The following is an 18,247-nucleotide window of genomic DNA, read 5'->3' on the forward strand; positions in this document are numbered from 1 at the left end:
GCAGCTGGATAGATGAGTGCAGACGTTAGGAGAGAGGTCTAGGTTGGGAATAGAAATGTGGGTCATCAGTGTATAAATGGTGTTTAAAGCCATGAAACCCAGTAAAATTACCTACGGTCTAAGTACAGGTGAAAAAGCTGTGTTAGAAGTGAGTCCTTGGGAGCCTCCATTTTCGAGAGGAGAACCAGCAAAGGAGACTCAGCAAAAACAGCCAGCAAGAGTGAGGCAAGGCAGCCCTGAAGCCAGACATGATGTTTCAAGAAGGGAGAGACTAAATGTATCAAGGCTGCTGTGCCTTAGTTAAAATGAGTGCTGGGAACTGGCCTTGGTTTAACGCTGAAGCACAGCGACCTTGACAAGAACAGTTTCTGAAAACTTAGTTGGAGTGGGCACGAGAGAGCCTGAAAGGCAGAGCTGGAGATGGTGTTACAGAAAGCTTTTCTTGAGAGCTCACAGAAATGGGTCTGTAGCTTTATTGGACTGTAGGTTCAAGGAAGGCTGTTTGTGATCCAGTGGAGTGATCCAAGAGAAGAATGGGGAACCACAGCCAGCTGTGGGCAAGGGAACACAGAATCCAGTTGAGGAGGGAAGGGCCAGCCTGAGACAGCAATACCAGCAGGAAGGAAAGTGCAGAGTCTCGGTGCCGGCAGGCACTCAGCTCTGTGCTGATCCCTTACATGTTGTTCTCCATGTTTAGGCAGCGAGGTCATCAGTTGACAGTAAGGATGGGGGTGAAATACTAAAGGTTTAGCGAGAGAAGAAAAGATAGGCAGTATTCTAGAAGAGTAGGAAAATTAAAGGACCAGAAAAATGTAACAGGATGGCCAGGTAGCACTGATGAACCCTTGAAGTTGGTGGTCACGAGTTTAAAGTGAGACTTGTCAGCATGATTTTATGTTTTTCCTGTAGCCACTTTCAGTTATATGAGTACAGGCATGAAGTGGACCACTGGTTCTCAGCAGGGGTAAGTTTGCCTCCCACCACAGACATTTGGCAATTTCTGGAGATGTTTCTGGTTGTCACAATGCGGGGGACGAGGTGGGTGGGTGGACGTTGCTAGGGGCATCTAATGGGTGGTGGCCAAGGATGCCATTGAACATCCAACAGTGTACAGGATGGGTTCCCACAACACAATTACCTAGCTCGAAACATCAGTAGAGCCACTGTCGAGAAACAGGAGGAGACAGAATTAATTAGATAAGGGTTTTGCCAGGTATGTATGACAAAGAGGGGACTGTGCAAGTGAGGGGACCGTTGGATATAGCTGGGTAGGGAGGGAGGTGAGAAACATGTAAAGGTTGTAACAGAAAGGGATTGTAGGTCTCAGCGGCATCAAATAATTGTTGTAGTTGGCATCCTGGATGGAGTGAATTGACAAAACACATGGTGGGTATCAGAGATTGGGATGCTGGGAAGCAAGGGAGGTTCAAGTAATTCTGAGATCTAGGCTATCATCACACAGTGGCTGGCTGAGAGAGGAGATGAGATATCTGGAAGCAATGAAGTCAAGGAACTAAGAGACCTGAATGTTAGAAGGAATGTACATGTGGATATTAAAATCATCAAGAACAGTGACTGAAGTAATGTTGAAGAAAGTAAAACAGCAGTGGGAGTGTCAGATGTGTCATAGGAGTCAGTAAAGAAGTAGGAGGAGGCCAGGTCCTGATGCTCAAGTCTGAAAGCATGAGATGAGATTAACAAGAACCCATCATTTCCAATACATAATTACTTTTTATAAATTCTTATTTACCAGCATTTAAAAATAGGCTCCTAGTTAATTGGATTATATTATGTCCCGTAGTATTGCAGTAAATGTTTAATAACTGACTGGGCTCAGAAGGCAGATTATAACCTTTGCCAATTCCCATGGTGTAAATATTCCCACAGTGGCCAGTTTCAGGCTACCCATGTGATATTGCTGAATGGGGAGTAGGGAGAAGAAGCACATATTTGGTTCTCATGAGTAAGAGCTGGCTCCAGCACCCCGCTGGCTATGTCCGCAAACTGTTATGTAAAAATGGCCATAAAAATCTTGTTGCAGAATCATTCTTTTATAAAGGGGTTTAAGAATTCATGACATATCAAGTGAAGAGAGAGAAAGGCACGTTTCTAATAAGCATATATGGTATCATCCCAATTATATTAAAACATATCCAAAGGAAGGATATAAAAAAGAATGTTAATAGTCATATTAAATGAATGTTAGAATAGCCTAACATTAGAAATGAGACTATTCCTAACCTGCAGAATGCAGTGAGTTTTTATTCTTCTTTGATTGTAGTGTCCTAATTCTTTGGATATGAATATGATATGATCATAACCATAGCTCCATTTAATTAAGTACTTCTCAAAGTCTTTGTATTAAGTTGGATATGTTCCCTAAAGAAGCTTAGGAATACATTCCTATATTTTTTGTTTGGGTGGGTTTTTTTCAGATGAAGCTATCTTAGAATCTGAATACTGAAAAGTATAAAGTGATCTGATAACTTAAAAACTGAGAAAACAACAAGAACTCAGGAAAACATCATCTGATTCCTAATCTTAAGATGAGAGATACATGGTCTCACATCCCAGTTTCAAAGGAAAAATGTAATATTTTTGACAAATGTTTAAATTCATGTTCATGTCACACTCAGTATTTTAGTTTTTGTGTTATATTCCTTAGAGATAGTTTATATTCTGTTTTCTTCTCATTATAAGCATTTTTTCATTTTTACATATTCTCTACAGAATTTTTAGCTGCTACATGGTTTTGGTGAAGTATACTTAATCTTTTCCCATTGGATATTTAGCATGCAGCTTGTTTTTCACTAGGAGATTATATGTGTAAGCACTTGGTAGCGTGTTCACACAGGAGACCCAAGGTCAGTGTGCGTTGAGTTTGAATAGCTCATGCTGAGGCCCTTGCCCATACCCTGAGGGAACAGTGCAGCAGCAGAACATTTCTTGGTCAGAGTTAATATGCAAAAGTTTTCATGGCTCTTGAAATGGATTTAGCATGTTGCTTTCCAAAGTGGCTGTACCCGTATCTAAGGTACATTTCTTTTTAATTTCAAATCATTTAGGCATACAGTACAATAGATTTCATGTGGTGACATGTCTTTAAATGTTATTTTCTTTTTCTCAAAAATAGCAAAGCCATCCCAAGAATCCAAATGACAAACACCGTAGCAAAAAGTGCAAAGATCCCAAACCACGGGTAAAGAAGTTAAAATACCACCAATACATTCCACCAGATCAGAAGGGTGAGAAGAACGAGCCGCAGATGGACTCCAACTACGCCCGCCTGCTCCAGCAGCAGCAGCTGTTCCTGCAGCTGCAGATCCTGAGTCAGCAGAAGCAGCACTACAACTACCAGACCATCCTGCCTGCACCATTCAAGTACGGCGGGGCCCATGCTGTCCTCGACGCGGGGTTTTCTGTGGTTTTTTTTTTTTTTTTTTTTTTTGAGACAGAGTCTCGCTTTGTCACCCAGGCTAGAGTGCAGTGGCGCGATCTTGGCTCACTGCAAGCTCCGCCTCCCGAGTTCACGCCATTCTCCTGCATCAGCCTCCTGAGTACCTGGGACTACAGGCTCCTGCCAGCGTGCCCGGCTGATTTCTTGTATTTTTAGGAGAGACGGGGTTTCATCATAGTCTCAATCTCCTGACCTCGTGATCCACCCGCCTCGGCCTCCCAAAGTGCTGGGATTACAGGCTTGAGACACTGCGCCCAGCCTCTGTGGTTTTTTATGAGGAACTATAAGTTACCAAAAGTTGAATATTGTCATTTATTTGTGCTCAGTGATGATTTTCATTTCTTTGTTATCAGAGCTTATCATACAGTGTCTGAAGTCCACATGGTGAGAATGGCCTGCATTCCAGTCCAGTTTCTGTCCTCCAAAATAGGTTCTGAATTTTTACAAGTTAGAAATGCCTTTTCACAATTATTCATCCAGATTTGCCTATTATTAGAACAACAAAATAGTACTAGATGCTCTGAGAAAAGCATAAGTAGTATAAGACCTGTGATAGACAGCTAAAATAGGAGAAAGATGGGCATGAAAGCTGGAGTGGTCAAAGGAAAGCCTGGTGGAAAAGGCAGGATCTTTGTATATAGAAGGCTCAAGAAGGGCCTTTCCAGGCACAGGGGAATGCTATGAGCACTAGTACAGAGGAAAGAATAGAGTAAGTAGTGCCTCTCTTCATTGGAAGATGAGAAACATTGCCTAAACAAAGAATCTGATTAATTTTTAAGAAAAAAAGTGGAAGACAAAAATCGAATACAGCCAGTGTCTAAGGGGACTTGAAGCTGGGCAGAAGAGTCTTACTCGACACAGCAGATAGACAACGGAGTGCTTCAGAGCAGGCTGCTAACGTGGTGAGGCTGCAATGTAAGAAAGAACACCTGGATGCTGGTGTTGCAGGGACGTCTAGAGACAGTGAAGAGCTCTGACAGCAGAGGGAGTGTTTCAGAAGACAGTTAAAGGCCTTGGTGACCAGCAACTGCTAAGAAGAAAGGTGTTTTCAAAGTTGTAACCCAACTAGGGGGGACAGAAGGGAGTGAATTCTGACAATTTCTGAAACTGAATTCACAGCAAGACATCAATGGCTAATTTTAATTAATGTAATAAAGAAAATTTCTGGATATACATTCCCAATATGCTTTTTCTGGGAAACAGATAAAAATGCAAAGATGTTGTCTTCATTTTCCTCACTTTTCTGGAAAAAGAAATATTTTCATTTGACTCTTGAAAAAGATGCAAAAGTTCATGATAATGAAAAATTACTAGCCGTGATCAAGTCATTCAACTTACGATTACATGATCTGTAGAAACTTCTGTTTTCTACATGTAGCCTAAGCATTCCCTCATAGGTAGCCCCTCTTTTCCCTCTTAAGATTCAGATATGTTGAGGAAGATTAAACCTGTTAGTAATTCAGACCTAATTGTGAAGTACTTAAATCTAAAACATCAGGGTATGGAGATGAAGAGAGAAAGAACTTTGTATCCAGTTACTATTTTAACAGCAAGCAGGCCCAAGTGAGCTATTGACATTGGAAGGGAATCAGGAGAGACCAAAGAGAATTGGAAGAGAATCAGAGACAAGCTGCTGCTACTTTGCAGCTTTGTCCAGGCCCTAGGGAGGCCTCCTCCACTGCCATCCTCCTTTGGCTTTGGGCACCAATAATAATAATAATGGTAATGATGGCTCACAGTTACTATGTACAATGCATTGTGCTTAAAACTGTGCATCATCCTCATCTTTGCTGCAAATCTAGGAGGAATTGCTGTTACTGACCCCATTCCCAGATGAGGACGCTGTTAAGGTGAAAATCCCAAAGGATTTTTTTGATATCTTTGAAACAGTCTTTTCTGTAATGAAAGAATTTGGCTGTGCGGTTGGGCTTTGTAGATGGGAAGAATCCATCAGAGGTGTGGGCTTGCTCAACTGTTACCAGTTCTTTGTCTTTCCATTAAGGCTTCAGTTCCCCTCTCCTCCTCAGACATTCAGCACCTCTACAATAACCAGGCTCACCCAAGAACACTATCATACAAAAAGACCCAGGATACTAGAAGGAGAAAGAACACTTGTTTTTGTGTATTATTTAACCACAAAAAGAATGTAAGTCCTGTTCAGTTTCCAGATCCTAAAAATGGAGACCTTGTTTCCTAACGCACTGTTTATATTTATCAAAATTCCATTACAAGAAACTGAATGTGGAAGTCCTACAGTGCCCATAGTGGTAGGATTTTACCTGAATCATGTAGCCCTTTGCCACCACAAAGGAGCAAGCGCCCAAATGGACTGGGCTTTAGTCCAGCCCAGCTTGTCCGCACAGTGGGAAGTCACTGGAGGTCCCCGAAGGCCACTGCATCCCTCTGAACTCAGGTCTCTCATCTGCCAATCACATTCATCAGCAACCCTCTCCTTTTTTTTTTCTCTCCCTCTAATGATTTGGGAGAAAAATAGAATAACATGTTTATATTATTTTAAAGATTGAGCGAAATACTAAACTGTTCATTATAATAGGTAGAGTATTATAGAATCTCAACAGGAAAAAAAAACAGCATGAGTAGAATAATTACATTCATTCTCAAGGGGATAATACCATTCACAAGGAAGCAAAAGGTGGCTCAGCAGGGAGATTACTCTTATGTAATAAAGCACAGACTTACGTGCAGTCCATAAATACATGCAGTATGTGGTGTTGAAACTTCATGGGGAGAGAGATTTGGAGAAAAATGTCTAAAAGGCTCATTCACACTAATGAATGAAAATAAGGTGGAGAAACATTGATTTAAAGAAAATGTTTTCGTAACTCTGAGATTTTACAGTTGAATTTTTATAAAGGAGAACAATGATGCATAAAATATTTGTCATTTCATCCAGTAACAAGAAACTTCATCCCAAAGATTTCAAGTATTTAACTTCAACAAAATTCAGCCAGGTTTTAGAATACCCCCAAAGTGAATGCCAAGAGTTAGCTATTGACAAAGCCAGCATTGGCTTCAACCACAGACTTCCCAGAACTCCTCAGAGAAAGCTCACCCAACTATGGCCATCACCCCATAGGCACTGTCACCTCAAATCCCTGTTTCAGAATGTGGAATTCCAAGTCTCTTGGCTTCGGCACCAAGTCTGAAGCTGCAGTGGAATCGGCTGTATGGTAGCAACCATCCAGAAAGGAAACACCACTGTTACGAAGAGTATCACAGTTGGAAGATGTTAGGTGGGGATCTGGTTTTAATACTGAAAGTTTAGGGAGATTAGTACAAAGCACCTAACTGTAGTAGAATTTGACAAGTGATGCACCAACTTCTCTTAAATAAGCTTTTTAAATTGAAGTATAGCTTACATACAGAAAAGTCCATAAATTGTAAGTGAAAATTGATACAAAAATAAATACACTCCTGTATCCAATACTCAAACCAAGAACATTATCAGCACCCCAAAAGCCCCCTTTGTGTCCCTTTTCTGTGATGATCCTGACTTCTATCTGCAGAGATTAGTTTTGCCTGTTTTTTTGTTTTTTTGAGACGGAGTCCCGCTCTGTCGCCCAGGCTGGAGTGCAGTGGCGCAATCTCGGCTCACTGTAAGCTCCGCCTCCTGGGTTCATGCCATTCTCCTGCCTCAGCCTCCACAGTAGCTGGGACTACAGGTGCCCGCCACCACGCCCAGCTAATTTTTGCATTTTTTAGTAGAGACGGGGTTTCACCATGTTAGCCAGGATGGTCTCAATCTCCTGACCTCATGATCTGCCCGCCTCAGCCTTCCAAAGTGTAGTTTTGCCTGTTTTTGAACTTTATATACATGCAATCTTACAGTATACCTAGGAGCATCTTTGTTGGTGCCGATAGCAGTTCTTTTTTTTGTTTGTTTAATATTTCGTGGCTGACTGTACCGTAATTTAACCATCCAACTCACTCTTGATGCATAGTTGGGTTGTTTCCAGTTGGGGTTATTATGAATCACCCCGTAGCAAATAGTCTGTCTTTTGGTATACATACATGTGTCTTTCTTTAGATGTCTATCTAGGAATGGAATTGCAGGATCATAGGATAGGCAGATATTTTCCTTTAGTACTACGAAAGAAAAGTTTCAAAGAAAAGATGTTTTTCTTTAGTACAGTTTTCCAAAATAGCTGCATCATTCACACCTCTGCCAGCAGTGTGTGATTGTTGTGGTTGTCCCAGGTACTTGGTGTCAGTCTTACTTATTATAGCAATTCCGCTGAAAATGCAGGGCTATTCTGTTGTGATTTGCGTTTTCCGCATACCTAATGAGGTTGAACCATTGTTCCTTTAATTTATTGACCATTGGGATAAGCTTTCTTGTGACACATCTGAGATTTTTCCCCTACTTTTCCACTGGGTTTTCTGTCTCTTTCTTACTGATTTTAAAAGACCTCTTTATATACTTTAGATATGAGGTCTTTGTCAGAAATATATATTAGGGATCTGTTGTCCTGCACTGTGGCTTGACTTTTCACTGTCTTAAAGATGTCCCTTTTACTTAGTGCTTTTTATGTCCTATTTAAGAAATCTTTCCTACCCAAAGACCATGAAGATACTGTTCTGTTTTCCTGAAAGATTTTCATAATTCACATGTAGATTTTGGGAACAAGGTGAGGTGGGGCCAATCAAGAGCCATGTTTTTTCTGTGTGAATTTCCAGCGTAGCGTGGTGCCATCAGAAGTCCCGCCCTCTCTCCACTACATCACGGTGTCCTCTTTTTGGTAACTCAAGGGTCCAGGTATGCAGAGGGCCGTTTCTGGATTTGCTGGGAGTCTCTCATTTGCCTGTCGTTCTGTCCCTGTATCAGCAACATCCTACGTTAATTATGCGTTGATGTCTGGTGGTGTGACTCTTCCAGCTTTGCTTTTCTTCAAGGATTCGTGGCCATTGTTGGTCCTTTGCATTTCCATATAAAGCTTAGAATCGCCTTCTAAATTTCCACCACGCTAGCAAACAAACAAAACCTGCAGGGATTTCATTGAGATCTAATGTAATTGGCATATTTACAATATTCAGCCTTCCAAATCCATGACCATGGTATCTTTCTCTTCATAAGTTAGTCAACTTGTTAATAGAAACAATGTCAAATCTAGAAATTATTTTATTATAAACTCTAATTTTCTTTTTCTTTTGAAGGCCACTCAATGACAAAACTAGTAACAGTGGGAATTCAGCTTTGAACAATACCACACCTAACACACCAAGACAGAATACATCTGCTCCTGTGAGAAAGCCAGGACCTCTGCCTTCTAGCCTGGATGACTTAAAGGTGACAATTCCAACTGGAGCTTATTCACCCCTGAGTACCACAAACATGTAAATGATTTGCCAGATTTGTCTAGCAGACATTACGTAGTTTTCAATAGACATTCAACTTTACCAACAATATGATCATCTTTATAAAGGTACTTTCTTTTTAATTCCACTAAATTTTCTTTTAAAGCAACCAATAACTGTCGTTTACTGAGTGTGTACCTTGTGCGGGCACCTGCCAGTTCTGCTGTATTCCAGAGGCTGTGATTTTTTTTTTCTTCCCTGCTCAATGCCAAGTTTGGGAGAAGCAGGAAAATGTAACAGTTAAGAATATGAGCTTGCCGGGCGCGGTGGCTCACGCCTGTAATCCCAGCACTTTGGGAGGCCGAGGCGGGCGGATCACAAGGTCAGGAGATCGAGACCACGGTGAAACCCCGTCTCTACTAAAAATACAAAAAATTAGCCGGGCGCGGTTGTGGGCGCCTGTAGTCCCAGCTACTCGGGAGGCTGAGGCAGGAGAATGGCGTGAACCCGGGAGGCGGAGCTTGCAGTGAGCCGAGATCGCGCCACTGCACTCCAGCCTGGGCTGGGCGACAGAGCGAGACTCCATCTCAAAAAAAAAAAAAAAGAATATGAGCTCTAGGGCCAGCCTTTTTAGGTTTCTATTACAGCTCAGCCTTTTATTATCTGTGGTACCGTGAGTGAGTGCTGCAACCTCTCTCTTCCCATTGCCTCCTGATCTGTAAAATGGGAAGAATAATGATACCGATATCTCATAGGGTCATGTGAAGACGAGTGGAAAGAATAGATCACTTCCAACAGTGTCTTGCACATGGCAGCTACTCAGTAAATGCAGCTGTACCGTCATCATTCCTGGTAGTATCTCTCTGATTTGACATAAAAGCGGAATTACCCTCTAAAAACCCTTACTGTATCACTGGCTCCGAGTACTTCTAGTCTGTAGTTATCTGTTTCTGTGTGCTTAAATAGAAAACCAGTTCCACTTTCAGGTGTGCAGTAACACAGAGTTGTCTGACAGACATAGGCACCTTTCCCATCACAAAAGTGTACTGTAGATTTGCCAGAAAGCTCCAATACCAAGAGATCTGCTTTGTTTGTACCTCCAGGTGTCAGAACTGAAGACAGAACTGAAGTTAAGGGGTCTGCCCGTGTCAGGCACCAAACCAGACCTCATTGAGCGCCTGAAACCCTACCAGGAAGTGAACAGCAGCGGCCTTGCTGCTGGGGGCATCGTGGCAGTGTCATCGTCAGCCATTGTCACCAGTAACCCAGAAGTCACTGTGGCCTTGCCGGTTACAACACTACACAACACTGTGACTAGCCCAGTCTCTACTCTCAAGGCAGAATTGCCATCTACAGGAACCAGCAACGCAGCCCGTGTGGAAAATGTTCATTCCCCTCTGCCCATTTCACCATCTCCCTCTGAACAGTCCAGTCTTAGTACCGATGACACAAATATGGCAGACACTTTCACCGAGATTATGACCATGATGTCTCCTTCACAGTTCTTGAGTTCATCTCCTTTGAGAATGACAAGTAATGAAGACAGTCTGAGTCCTACCAGCAGCACTCTGTCGAACCTGGAACTGGATGCAGCCGAGAAGGATCGCAAGCTTCAGGAGAAAGAGAAGCAAATCGAAGAACTGAAGAGGAAACTGGAACAAGAGCAGAAGCTTGTGGAAGTGCTGAAAATGCAACTTGAGGTTGAAAAACGAGGGCAGCAACAGCGGCCCCTGGAACCCCAGCCCAGTGCCCCAGGTCATTCTGTCAACAAGTCAGATCAGAAGCACAGCAGCCTTGGCTCCTCCATCAAAGACGAGGCCTCACTCCCCGACTGCTCCAGCTCCAGGCAGCCCATCCCAGTAGCCAGCCACACTGTAGGCCAGCCCGTCTCTACAGGTGGCCAGACCCTTGTTGCCAAAAAGGCTGTAGTTATCAAGCAAGAGGTCCCTGTGGCCCAGGCAGAGCAGCAGAGTGTTGTCTCACAGTTTTATGTGAGTTCCCAGGGACAGCCACCACCTGCTGTTGTTGCTCAGCCCCAGGCTTTACTGACCACGCAGACTGCTCAGCTCCTGCTCCCAGTGTCCATCCAGGGCTCGAGTGTCACCTCAGTGCAACTCCCTGTAGGCAGCCTCAAACTCCAGGTGTGAAGTGTATCTTCTAACTACTTTGCCTTACAGCATGCTTGGAATGCAAACCCTGCTAAGGAAGGAACCATACCTGCGTTCTTTCATAAATGCATCCAGAGCAGACCTCACAGAGGAAACATACGCATGTGTGAGAGGGTTATTCAGAAATCTGAGTATCTAGCACTTTTTATATAGTGAAAACAAACACAGGGTGCTTTTCTAGTTCTGTTACCTTTTCCCTTGAATGAACACAGTGTCATCCATGCAGACCTTTTTTTTACACACCAGTGACTTGATCATTGTGATCATAGTCTCTGCTGCTGAGCACTTCTTCTGGCAAGGCACAGCATCTAGTACTTTAAATGGCTGGCTTCACTGCATCCTCCCTTCTCCTAGAAGATGTAAGTGATACGACCCCTCTCTGGATAAGGAGCTGAGGCCTAGGAGTACTCAAGTGAGTTCCCCAAGGATGGAGCTGGCATTTAAACCCAGGTGTTCTGCCCGCAGAGCCTTTATTCTTATGCCCATTTTTATATTCTGCCTCCCACATTTAGTTCTCGAAAGTCACTGCTTATATGAAGATGTCTAAACTAAGGAAAACATGACCAAATATTTAGGAGTGAGGATGTAATTGAAAAAGATGAGAAAACACTGATGAGCATGAAATTCCCTTTTGTGCCTACACAACCTGTGTATTTGCCTGAGGTTGTTCTGTGTCATGCAGTTTTGGTAAGTTTTAACCAAACATGGACCACGAGTGAACAAGAAACCATTTGAACTAGTGCTCCTCAGCCTCGACACCCAAATACCTGAAACAGGCGAGAGGAGTCATCTTGTATCCTTGTGGTTAGGAGGCAGGGCCTGCAGACCCTTTGGCACATGCAAAAAATTCTAATTCCTCTGTTTTATCTTTAGGGTATCTGCAAAATTGAAAGTCTATTCCATAATAAATCCTTAAATTTTTTGGTCCAAATCTGCCATTGCTGTAGTAGAAACGAGAACCGTGTTTTTATCCTTGGGTCTGAGGGCGCCCTGGCCCCTTGCCGGCTCCCAGGGAATGCACACGCAGCTTACCAAAAGCAATTGGGACAGTTAGGTCTCACAAGTTTCCTTGTTGCTCTTCAAGTATTACAATACCTGAGCTATTATGTGTAGAACTTAGGTTCTTATTATTTCCATTTTCTCAAAATTTTCAAATGAAAATCTTAGCTACTTAGGAATAGTAAGAGCATGCAATGACTGGTCTGGTGTTTCCCTCTCTGGTTTAGAATCATTAAAGTTCAGATTTCTGTGCAGATGAAGTGTGTATCTGTAGCCTTGGTCTTCATTTAGATACAATCCCCAAGTGACCAGTGATTCTACATCTAAATTGTGATTTCTAACTTTGATTCTGACAATTAAATTGACTTTTTTTCAATTCACCTCCCTAGACTTCACCACAAGCAGGAATGCAGACTCAGCCTCAGATAGCAACTGCTGCACAAATACCAACTGCTGCCTTGGCCTCAGGCTTGGCCCCAGCTGTACCTCAGACACAAGACACGTTCCCACAGCATGTGCTCAGTCAGCCTCAACAAGTCAGAAAGGTTTGTAAATGCCAAGGAGCAGTAAACTGTCACTGATTTTTACCACCCTCCAATCATCCATTCAACAAGCGTCTTCGTAAAATTAGCCTTGGGAAGCTCCTGTTCATTCTGTTCTGTGATCCATCTCCGATGGAATGAGCCTTAGGTCAGATGCCGTTTGGCTGCAGATTTCCCAGTTATTTGGAATGGAGAAAGCTTTTCATTACTGAAAGACAGCTTGCCTTCACAGTTAACCCCTTTTCCAAGGGAAAGTTTCAAAAGTATTTGTTTTCAATCCTCATATATTAAATTTACTGAATTTTAAAATAAATTTTTTCAAATTAAACATACTGTAGAAAAAAAGATACGCTGTTCCCTTGGAAAAGGTATTTGAAGATGAAAAATATACTCCCAAAATGTTTATGTTGAATAAGATCTTGAAATGCATTTGTAAGACTTTGCCATCTCAGATTAAGAGCCCAGAAGGTCTCATCAATTCCACTTCACCATTGCCTAGGTGTTTGGCCTCACACAAAATTCACTTACCTTCTCTGAGAGTCAGTTACCTCATCTTTAAAATGAAGTTGGTGGTCTAGGATTCAGTGTCCTCTACACAAATACCTACCAAAAACTTTCTCCCACATTCCCCAGTAGCCAGTAGGTGGAGCTACGTGCACATCTCCTTGCTAGAAAAATCTTAGGCCTCAAAAATAGGTCTTACTCTTTTAAACCTTGAAAATTATTAATCCCAGAGTTTTACTCTTCAACATAAAAGAACCCAGGTAATGAGTTGTGCCTGTGATCTGCCTCAGGATAGTGTGAACTGTCTGGGTGAAACCAGCTTTGGGGACAGAAAGCAGCAGTCACATGTAACAGATGTGCTGCTTCAGAATCTCCTCTGCTAAAGGAATCATGGTTGTATGTTACTGAGTTTGGGGAAAGCTCAAAATACCATTTAGTGTAATTAAAAGCTTAGTAAATGTTCAAATGTTAAGAAAATTTGTTTTAGGGAGGAAAGGGAAAAATATGTAGATAGGATAAGTAAGGGCTTTTTCACTAAGTGTCAAGATACTAGAATTAGGAATGATTACTTCTAGTGTAAAGGAAGTAATTTTTTACCAAATATAAGGAAATTTAATTGTTTCAAATAGGAGTATATTTACAGAACTCATCACCATCGAGGTTGTACTGTTTGAGGTATATACACATAGACTTTCCTGCTTACGAAATACAGAGGTTTTTTGGAGTATTAGTATTATAGAACGTGTTAAGTATTTTTATGAGCAAACCAAGTTCTATGAAATACAGTTACAATATCAGCAATATAGACACATATTTGTAAAAGACCCTAAAACTTGTGGCTCTTGATGGAGGTGCTAAACAAAACATTTTGGAGTTCCGCAGCAGGAAGTTCTTACCTTTGCCTGTTAGAACAGAAAATAGCCTCTCCAAAGGGGGCCAGTTTTAAATGGGGCCTTGCTTGTATTAGAAGAAATTTTCAAGAAACTGGAAAATTCAGTGACCATAGCAGGTTGAGGTTTTAGGTAGGATGGAAAGGGGGCCAAGTAGTAAGCAGTTTACATGCCAGGCAAAGATTAGGGTTTTACCTAAATCAGGAGAGCCAATGAGAGTGGTAGGGGCCATGCCTTGAGAACACGTTGTGATGGGGGGTCTGTGCCGCAAGGCTGCTGCAGAATTCCTGTGATAGATAGTGAGGGCCAGGCGCAGGACAGCAGAGAGCAGCGGCAGATTCAAGAGGCGTCAGTGAGATGTGTGAACACTGAGGGAGAAAGCAGAGTTGACTGATAGTCCTATTTACCTAAGTTTTTAAAAAGGCAGAACCAAGAATTATTTTCCCTCAGAAGCTGAGAGGCAGGGGGTAGTGGGGAAAAAGGAGAAAAATCATTTGGAATATTTTTAATTTGAGATACCTAGGAAGATGATGTAAGTGGCTTTGATGCCTGGGAGCAAGGTTGGAAACAGAGCAGTGACTTGGGATTATTAGCTTAGTCATGGCCATTAAATACTTGAGAGTAGGCCGGGCACCGTGGCTCACGCCTATAATCCCAGCACTTTGGGAGGCCGAGGTGGGCAGATCACAAGGTCAGGAGATCGAGACCATCCTGGCTAACACGGTGAAACCCCATCTACTAAAAATACAAAAAATTAGCTGGGCATGGTGGCGGGTGCCTGTAGTCCCAGCTACACGGGAATGAGGCAGGAGAATGGTGTGAACCTGGGAGGCAGAGGTTGCAATGAGCCAAGAGTGCGCCACTACACTCCAGCCTGGGCAACAGAGCGAGACTCTGTCTCAAAAAAAAAAAAAGAGGAGATGAGCTCACCTTAGAGAGGAATAGAAGAAACTCAACTATCATTTAAGAGGAGAATTATAAAGAGCAAGCACTGTTTTTCCACATAGCTCTGTCTGTACCACCATCAAAGGCAAGTTACTGCGTAAAGGGACCACATATGCTCGAAAATAGGGGTAAGCAAAACCTGGCCTATGGGCCAAATCTAACCCACCGCCTGTTTGTGTGGATAAAGTTTCATTGGCACACAGCCACACGCATTTATCTGTGTACTATCTGTGGCTGCTTTCAGGCTGCAATGGCAGAGCCAAGTGGTAACAACAGAGGCCAGGTGACCCACAAATCGTAAGCTATATACTCTGCAGCCCTTTACAGAAAAAGTTTGCTGACCCCTGCCCTAAAACATGGTTTTCTTTACTTCATTAGGAAAAGCCAAAGAACAAATTAATGCAGAAACATTTATTCATTATAGGTTTTCACAAACTCAGCATCAAATACAGTTCTTCCATATCAGAGACATCCTGCTCCAGCTGTCCAGCAGCCCTTTATCAATAAGGCCTCCAACAGCGTTCTTCAATCCAGAAATGCTCCGCTTCCATCCCTGCAAAATGGACCTAACACACCCAACAAGGTAACCCTTTGAGGCTTGTGCATCTGTGACAGTTCTACAGGGGCATAAAATCATTCCAAAGCCTAGTGCTTTGGGCTTGGAGTGACTAATATTAATGGGATAAAATTGTTGAAAATTCAGTGATAACTTGTGAAGGAGGAGCTCAGCGATTATCACAGTGAAGATGTGATATGAGGTGGCCACCAGTGCTGTCAGCCTCACAGGTGCTTAAAAGAACCTGCTCATGAATTCCCTGATTTGGCCACCACATAGAGAACAGCAGAGCCGAGTCTAGCCAGGAAAAGAGAGGGTTTATTATCAAGATGTAATATGCACTCCTCCTTTATTTGACACAGCCTAGTTCACCCCCGCCACCCCAGCAATTTGTCGTCCAGCACTCTCTATTTGGGAGCCCAGTCGCCAAGACAAAAGATCCCCCCCGCTATGAGGAGGCCATCAAGCAAACACGCAGCACACAGGCCCCCCTGCCAGAGGTAAGTGAGGGCAGGGTCACGGTGCATAAGGCTATGGTGGATGTGCCCATCTTCAGTCTCAAGCAGACCTGTACAGAATCCCTTGTATGAAACTGACTTGCCTCAGTAGAAATACAAAAATAACCTTGTATTTTACATGGTTATTTAAAATCAAAATGTCATTTATCATGAAGACCTTAAACAGCTTTCAGCAGCAGTATACCTGCATTTACTGTTTATTCAGAAATTCAGGGTTTATCTCTTAACTTTTCCTTTGGGGTAAGGGTATCAGTCATGTTAGAGATAGATCTGATTATGACCAGGACACATATTTTGTACAGATCCCTTTTCTAAAGCCACCGTGTGTCAGGCCAGCATCAAAATGACACATGGTATCACTGTTCCACCTGTCTGACATTCAAGGCCACCAGCACCTAAATTGACTTGGTCCTGCTTCATCTCTCTGGTCTCTAGCAGCCTCTGCTCCCAGCAGGCCAGCCCATCCAAATGACTTTGCTCATACACTGAGCAAATGCGCTTGGAGGTAACAGACCTGAGGTTCTCCTGGTTTCACCACACATGGTGACCATGTGGTCTCTGAGCCTTCCTGGTTTCACTGATAAAACAGAAGTAGCCCCAACTATACCAGGCAATGGAAGAAGTTAGGGTTCCTATTTGTAAAAGCAGATGGCCCATGGTGGGTGCCAGTCACAACAGCACTTGTCATACATTACCCTAAACACTCCTCCAATCTTTCTGTCTCTCTAAAACTTTCTGTCAAAACTTAAAACTAACCTTTCAGGGAATAACCCCAGCCTCATAGAGGGTTCAAGGAGTGGCCCTGCCACCACTCCATGGGCACTAAAGGTGGACACCAAGAGACAGTATCCAAGTAGGACTGTTTATTATCCACGGCAAACAGCAGGAGCATCAGCGCAGTTGTGCCAGTTCCCCCGCTCCCGTGTTCCATGGGGTAACTTGTCGGGGCCACATGGTGGCTGTGTATGCAGTGGGTCAAGCTGCACCCAAGGAACGTGGGGCCAAGGGCTCTGCGCTTTTTCTAGCAAGCACCTAACAAGCCAGTCCCTCACCCAGGGAGTATGCAGTCATGCCTACGCTGCCTTGACCCACTTGGTTGCCTGAGTGAGCATCTGCAGAAGCTGCTTAGTCCAGGCGACCTTGTCAGTTTGGCACCCTCACCAAGGACATCCAGGGCAAGGAAGCTCAGGACCTGTGGGGGGCTGCCTCTTGGAGGAGGTGGAACCTGCCGTATGTTTCTTTGTATTAACTGTATTGAGGGGACATAACTTTGAGTTGTAAGACGTTCCTTACTTACAGACTCAGCAAAAGCCCTTGTCTGCAAGGGAGAAGTCAGATTTCAAAGATAGGTTCAAACATTTGCAATAAGAAATCAAACAGGTGGTGCTGGACTACACTCCTTCCTGATGGTCCATTCGGAGTGGTATCTGTTGTCTCCACAGGGAGCAGAGATGAAGTGAATTGCCAAGAGCTTAACTGCAGTTTTTAAGAAAACAAAAAGATAGCACCCATCCTTCCTAAGTCCTGCTTACTTGACGAATCTTCCACTGTAACATAAGACAGCTGATTGGAATCTCTGGTATTTACATGTCTCTGGGTTCCTGTTTATAGACTGAGGTTCTACATTGGGTTTGGTTATTCAAGTGAGTAGCCACCTGTAGGACTTCCTTATATGCCACTGAGCACCAAAGTTCATTTAAATACATTTACTCAGACTTGCAATTCCAAGAGTGGCTAAGTAAGGCCCTACTGGTTCAGTCTTCCCACAGATAATAGCTATTAATCTTGGTCATAACAAAAAGCAACTACCTGAAGGCATTGAAGAGTAAATAGAAGCAGTCATTCTCTGGTGGGGAACCCACACTCAAAGGAAGGGAGTGATGTGGCATGATTTCCCTCTTCTTGCTGCTTTTACTCTGGGGTCCAGCTAAGTGGCATGGTTACTGGTGGAAAAGCCATAGTCTTTATGGCCTGGAAATCCAGAGAACTGAATGGAGAGCAACCAGAGGGAAAGAGCTAGAGGGGAGATTCCCAAATTCTGTGTGCCCACATCTCTGGCTGACCCCTAAGCCATACAGGCGTGGAATAGACGCATAGCAGCTCAGCTGAAGACAAAAGATCTAAAGTGAGATTGGAACATCTACCCAAGAAACATTTTGAAGTTTAAGTGTAACCAAGTTAATAGCTTGTTAAAACAATAGAAACCATTCATCTGAGAATAACAGCAGAATTCATAGTCACCACAGTTTAACAACCATAACACTTATCCATAACATGCGTCATACAAAGAATCAGGAAAATGTAACCTGTTCTCAAAGGAAAAAGGCTGAGACCAATCCTGAGCTCATCTTG

At 43.1% G+C, this 18,247-nt stretch overlaps 1 protein-coding gene across 11 annotated transcripts in view; it reads left to right on the forward strand.

Moving 5' to 3' along the window:
- Positions 1-18,247, forward strand: part of MRTFB (myocardin related transcription factor B) — a 262,686-nt gene that overhangs the window by 231,878 nt on the left and 12,561 nt on the right. For 10 of the 11 annotated variants that reach the window (XM_071084138.1, XM_071084137.1, XM_011717424.2 and 7 more), the window contains 6 exons: positions 3,134-3,381; positions 8,633-8,765; positions 9,877-10,914; positions 12,330-12,485; positions 15,246-15,404; positions 15,740-15,877. In XM_071084138.1, the coding sequence (XP_070940239.1) occupies positions 3,134-3,381; positions 8,633-8,765; positions 9,877-10,914; positions 12,330-12,485; positions 15,246-15,404; positions 15,740-15,877 (1,872 nt within the window). Of the gene's footprint in view, positions 1-3,133; positions 3,425-3,715; positions 5,603-8,632; positions 8,766-9,876; positions 10,915-12,329; positions 12,486-15,245; positions 15,405-15,739; positions 15,878-18,247 lie in introns of those variants that run through there. The other variant, XM_071084146.1, reaches the window with a different exon arrangement.

The sequence above is a fragment of the Macaca nemestrina genome, chromosome 18 (genome assembly GCF_043159975.1).
Source record: "Macaca nemestrina isolate mMacNem1 chromosome 18, mMacNem.hap1, whole genome shotgun sequence".
Classification (NCBI taxonomy): Eukaryota; Metazoa; Chordata; class Mammalia; order Primates; family Cercopithecidae; genus Macaca; species Macaca nemestrina.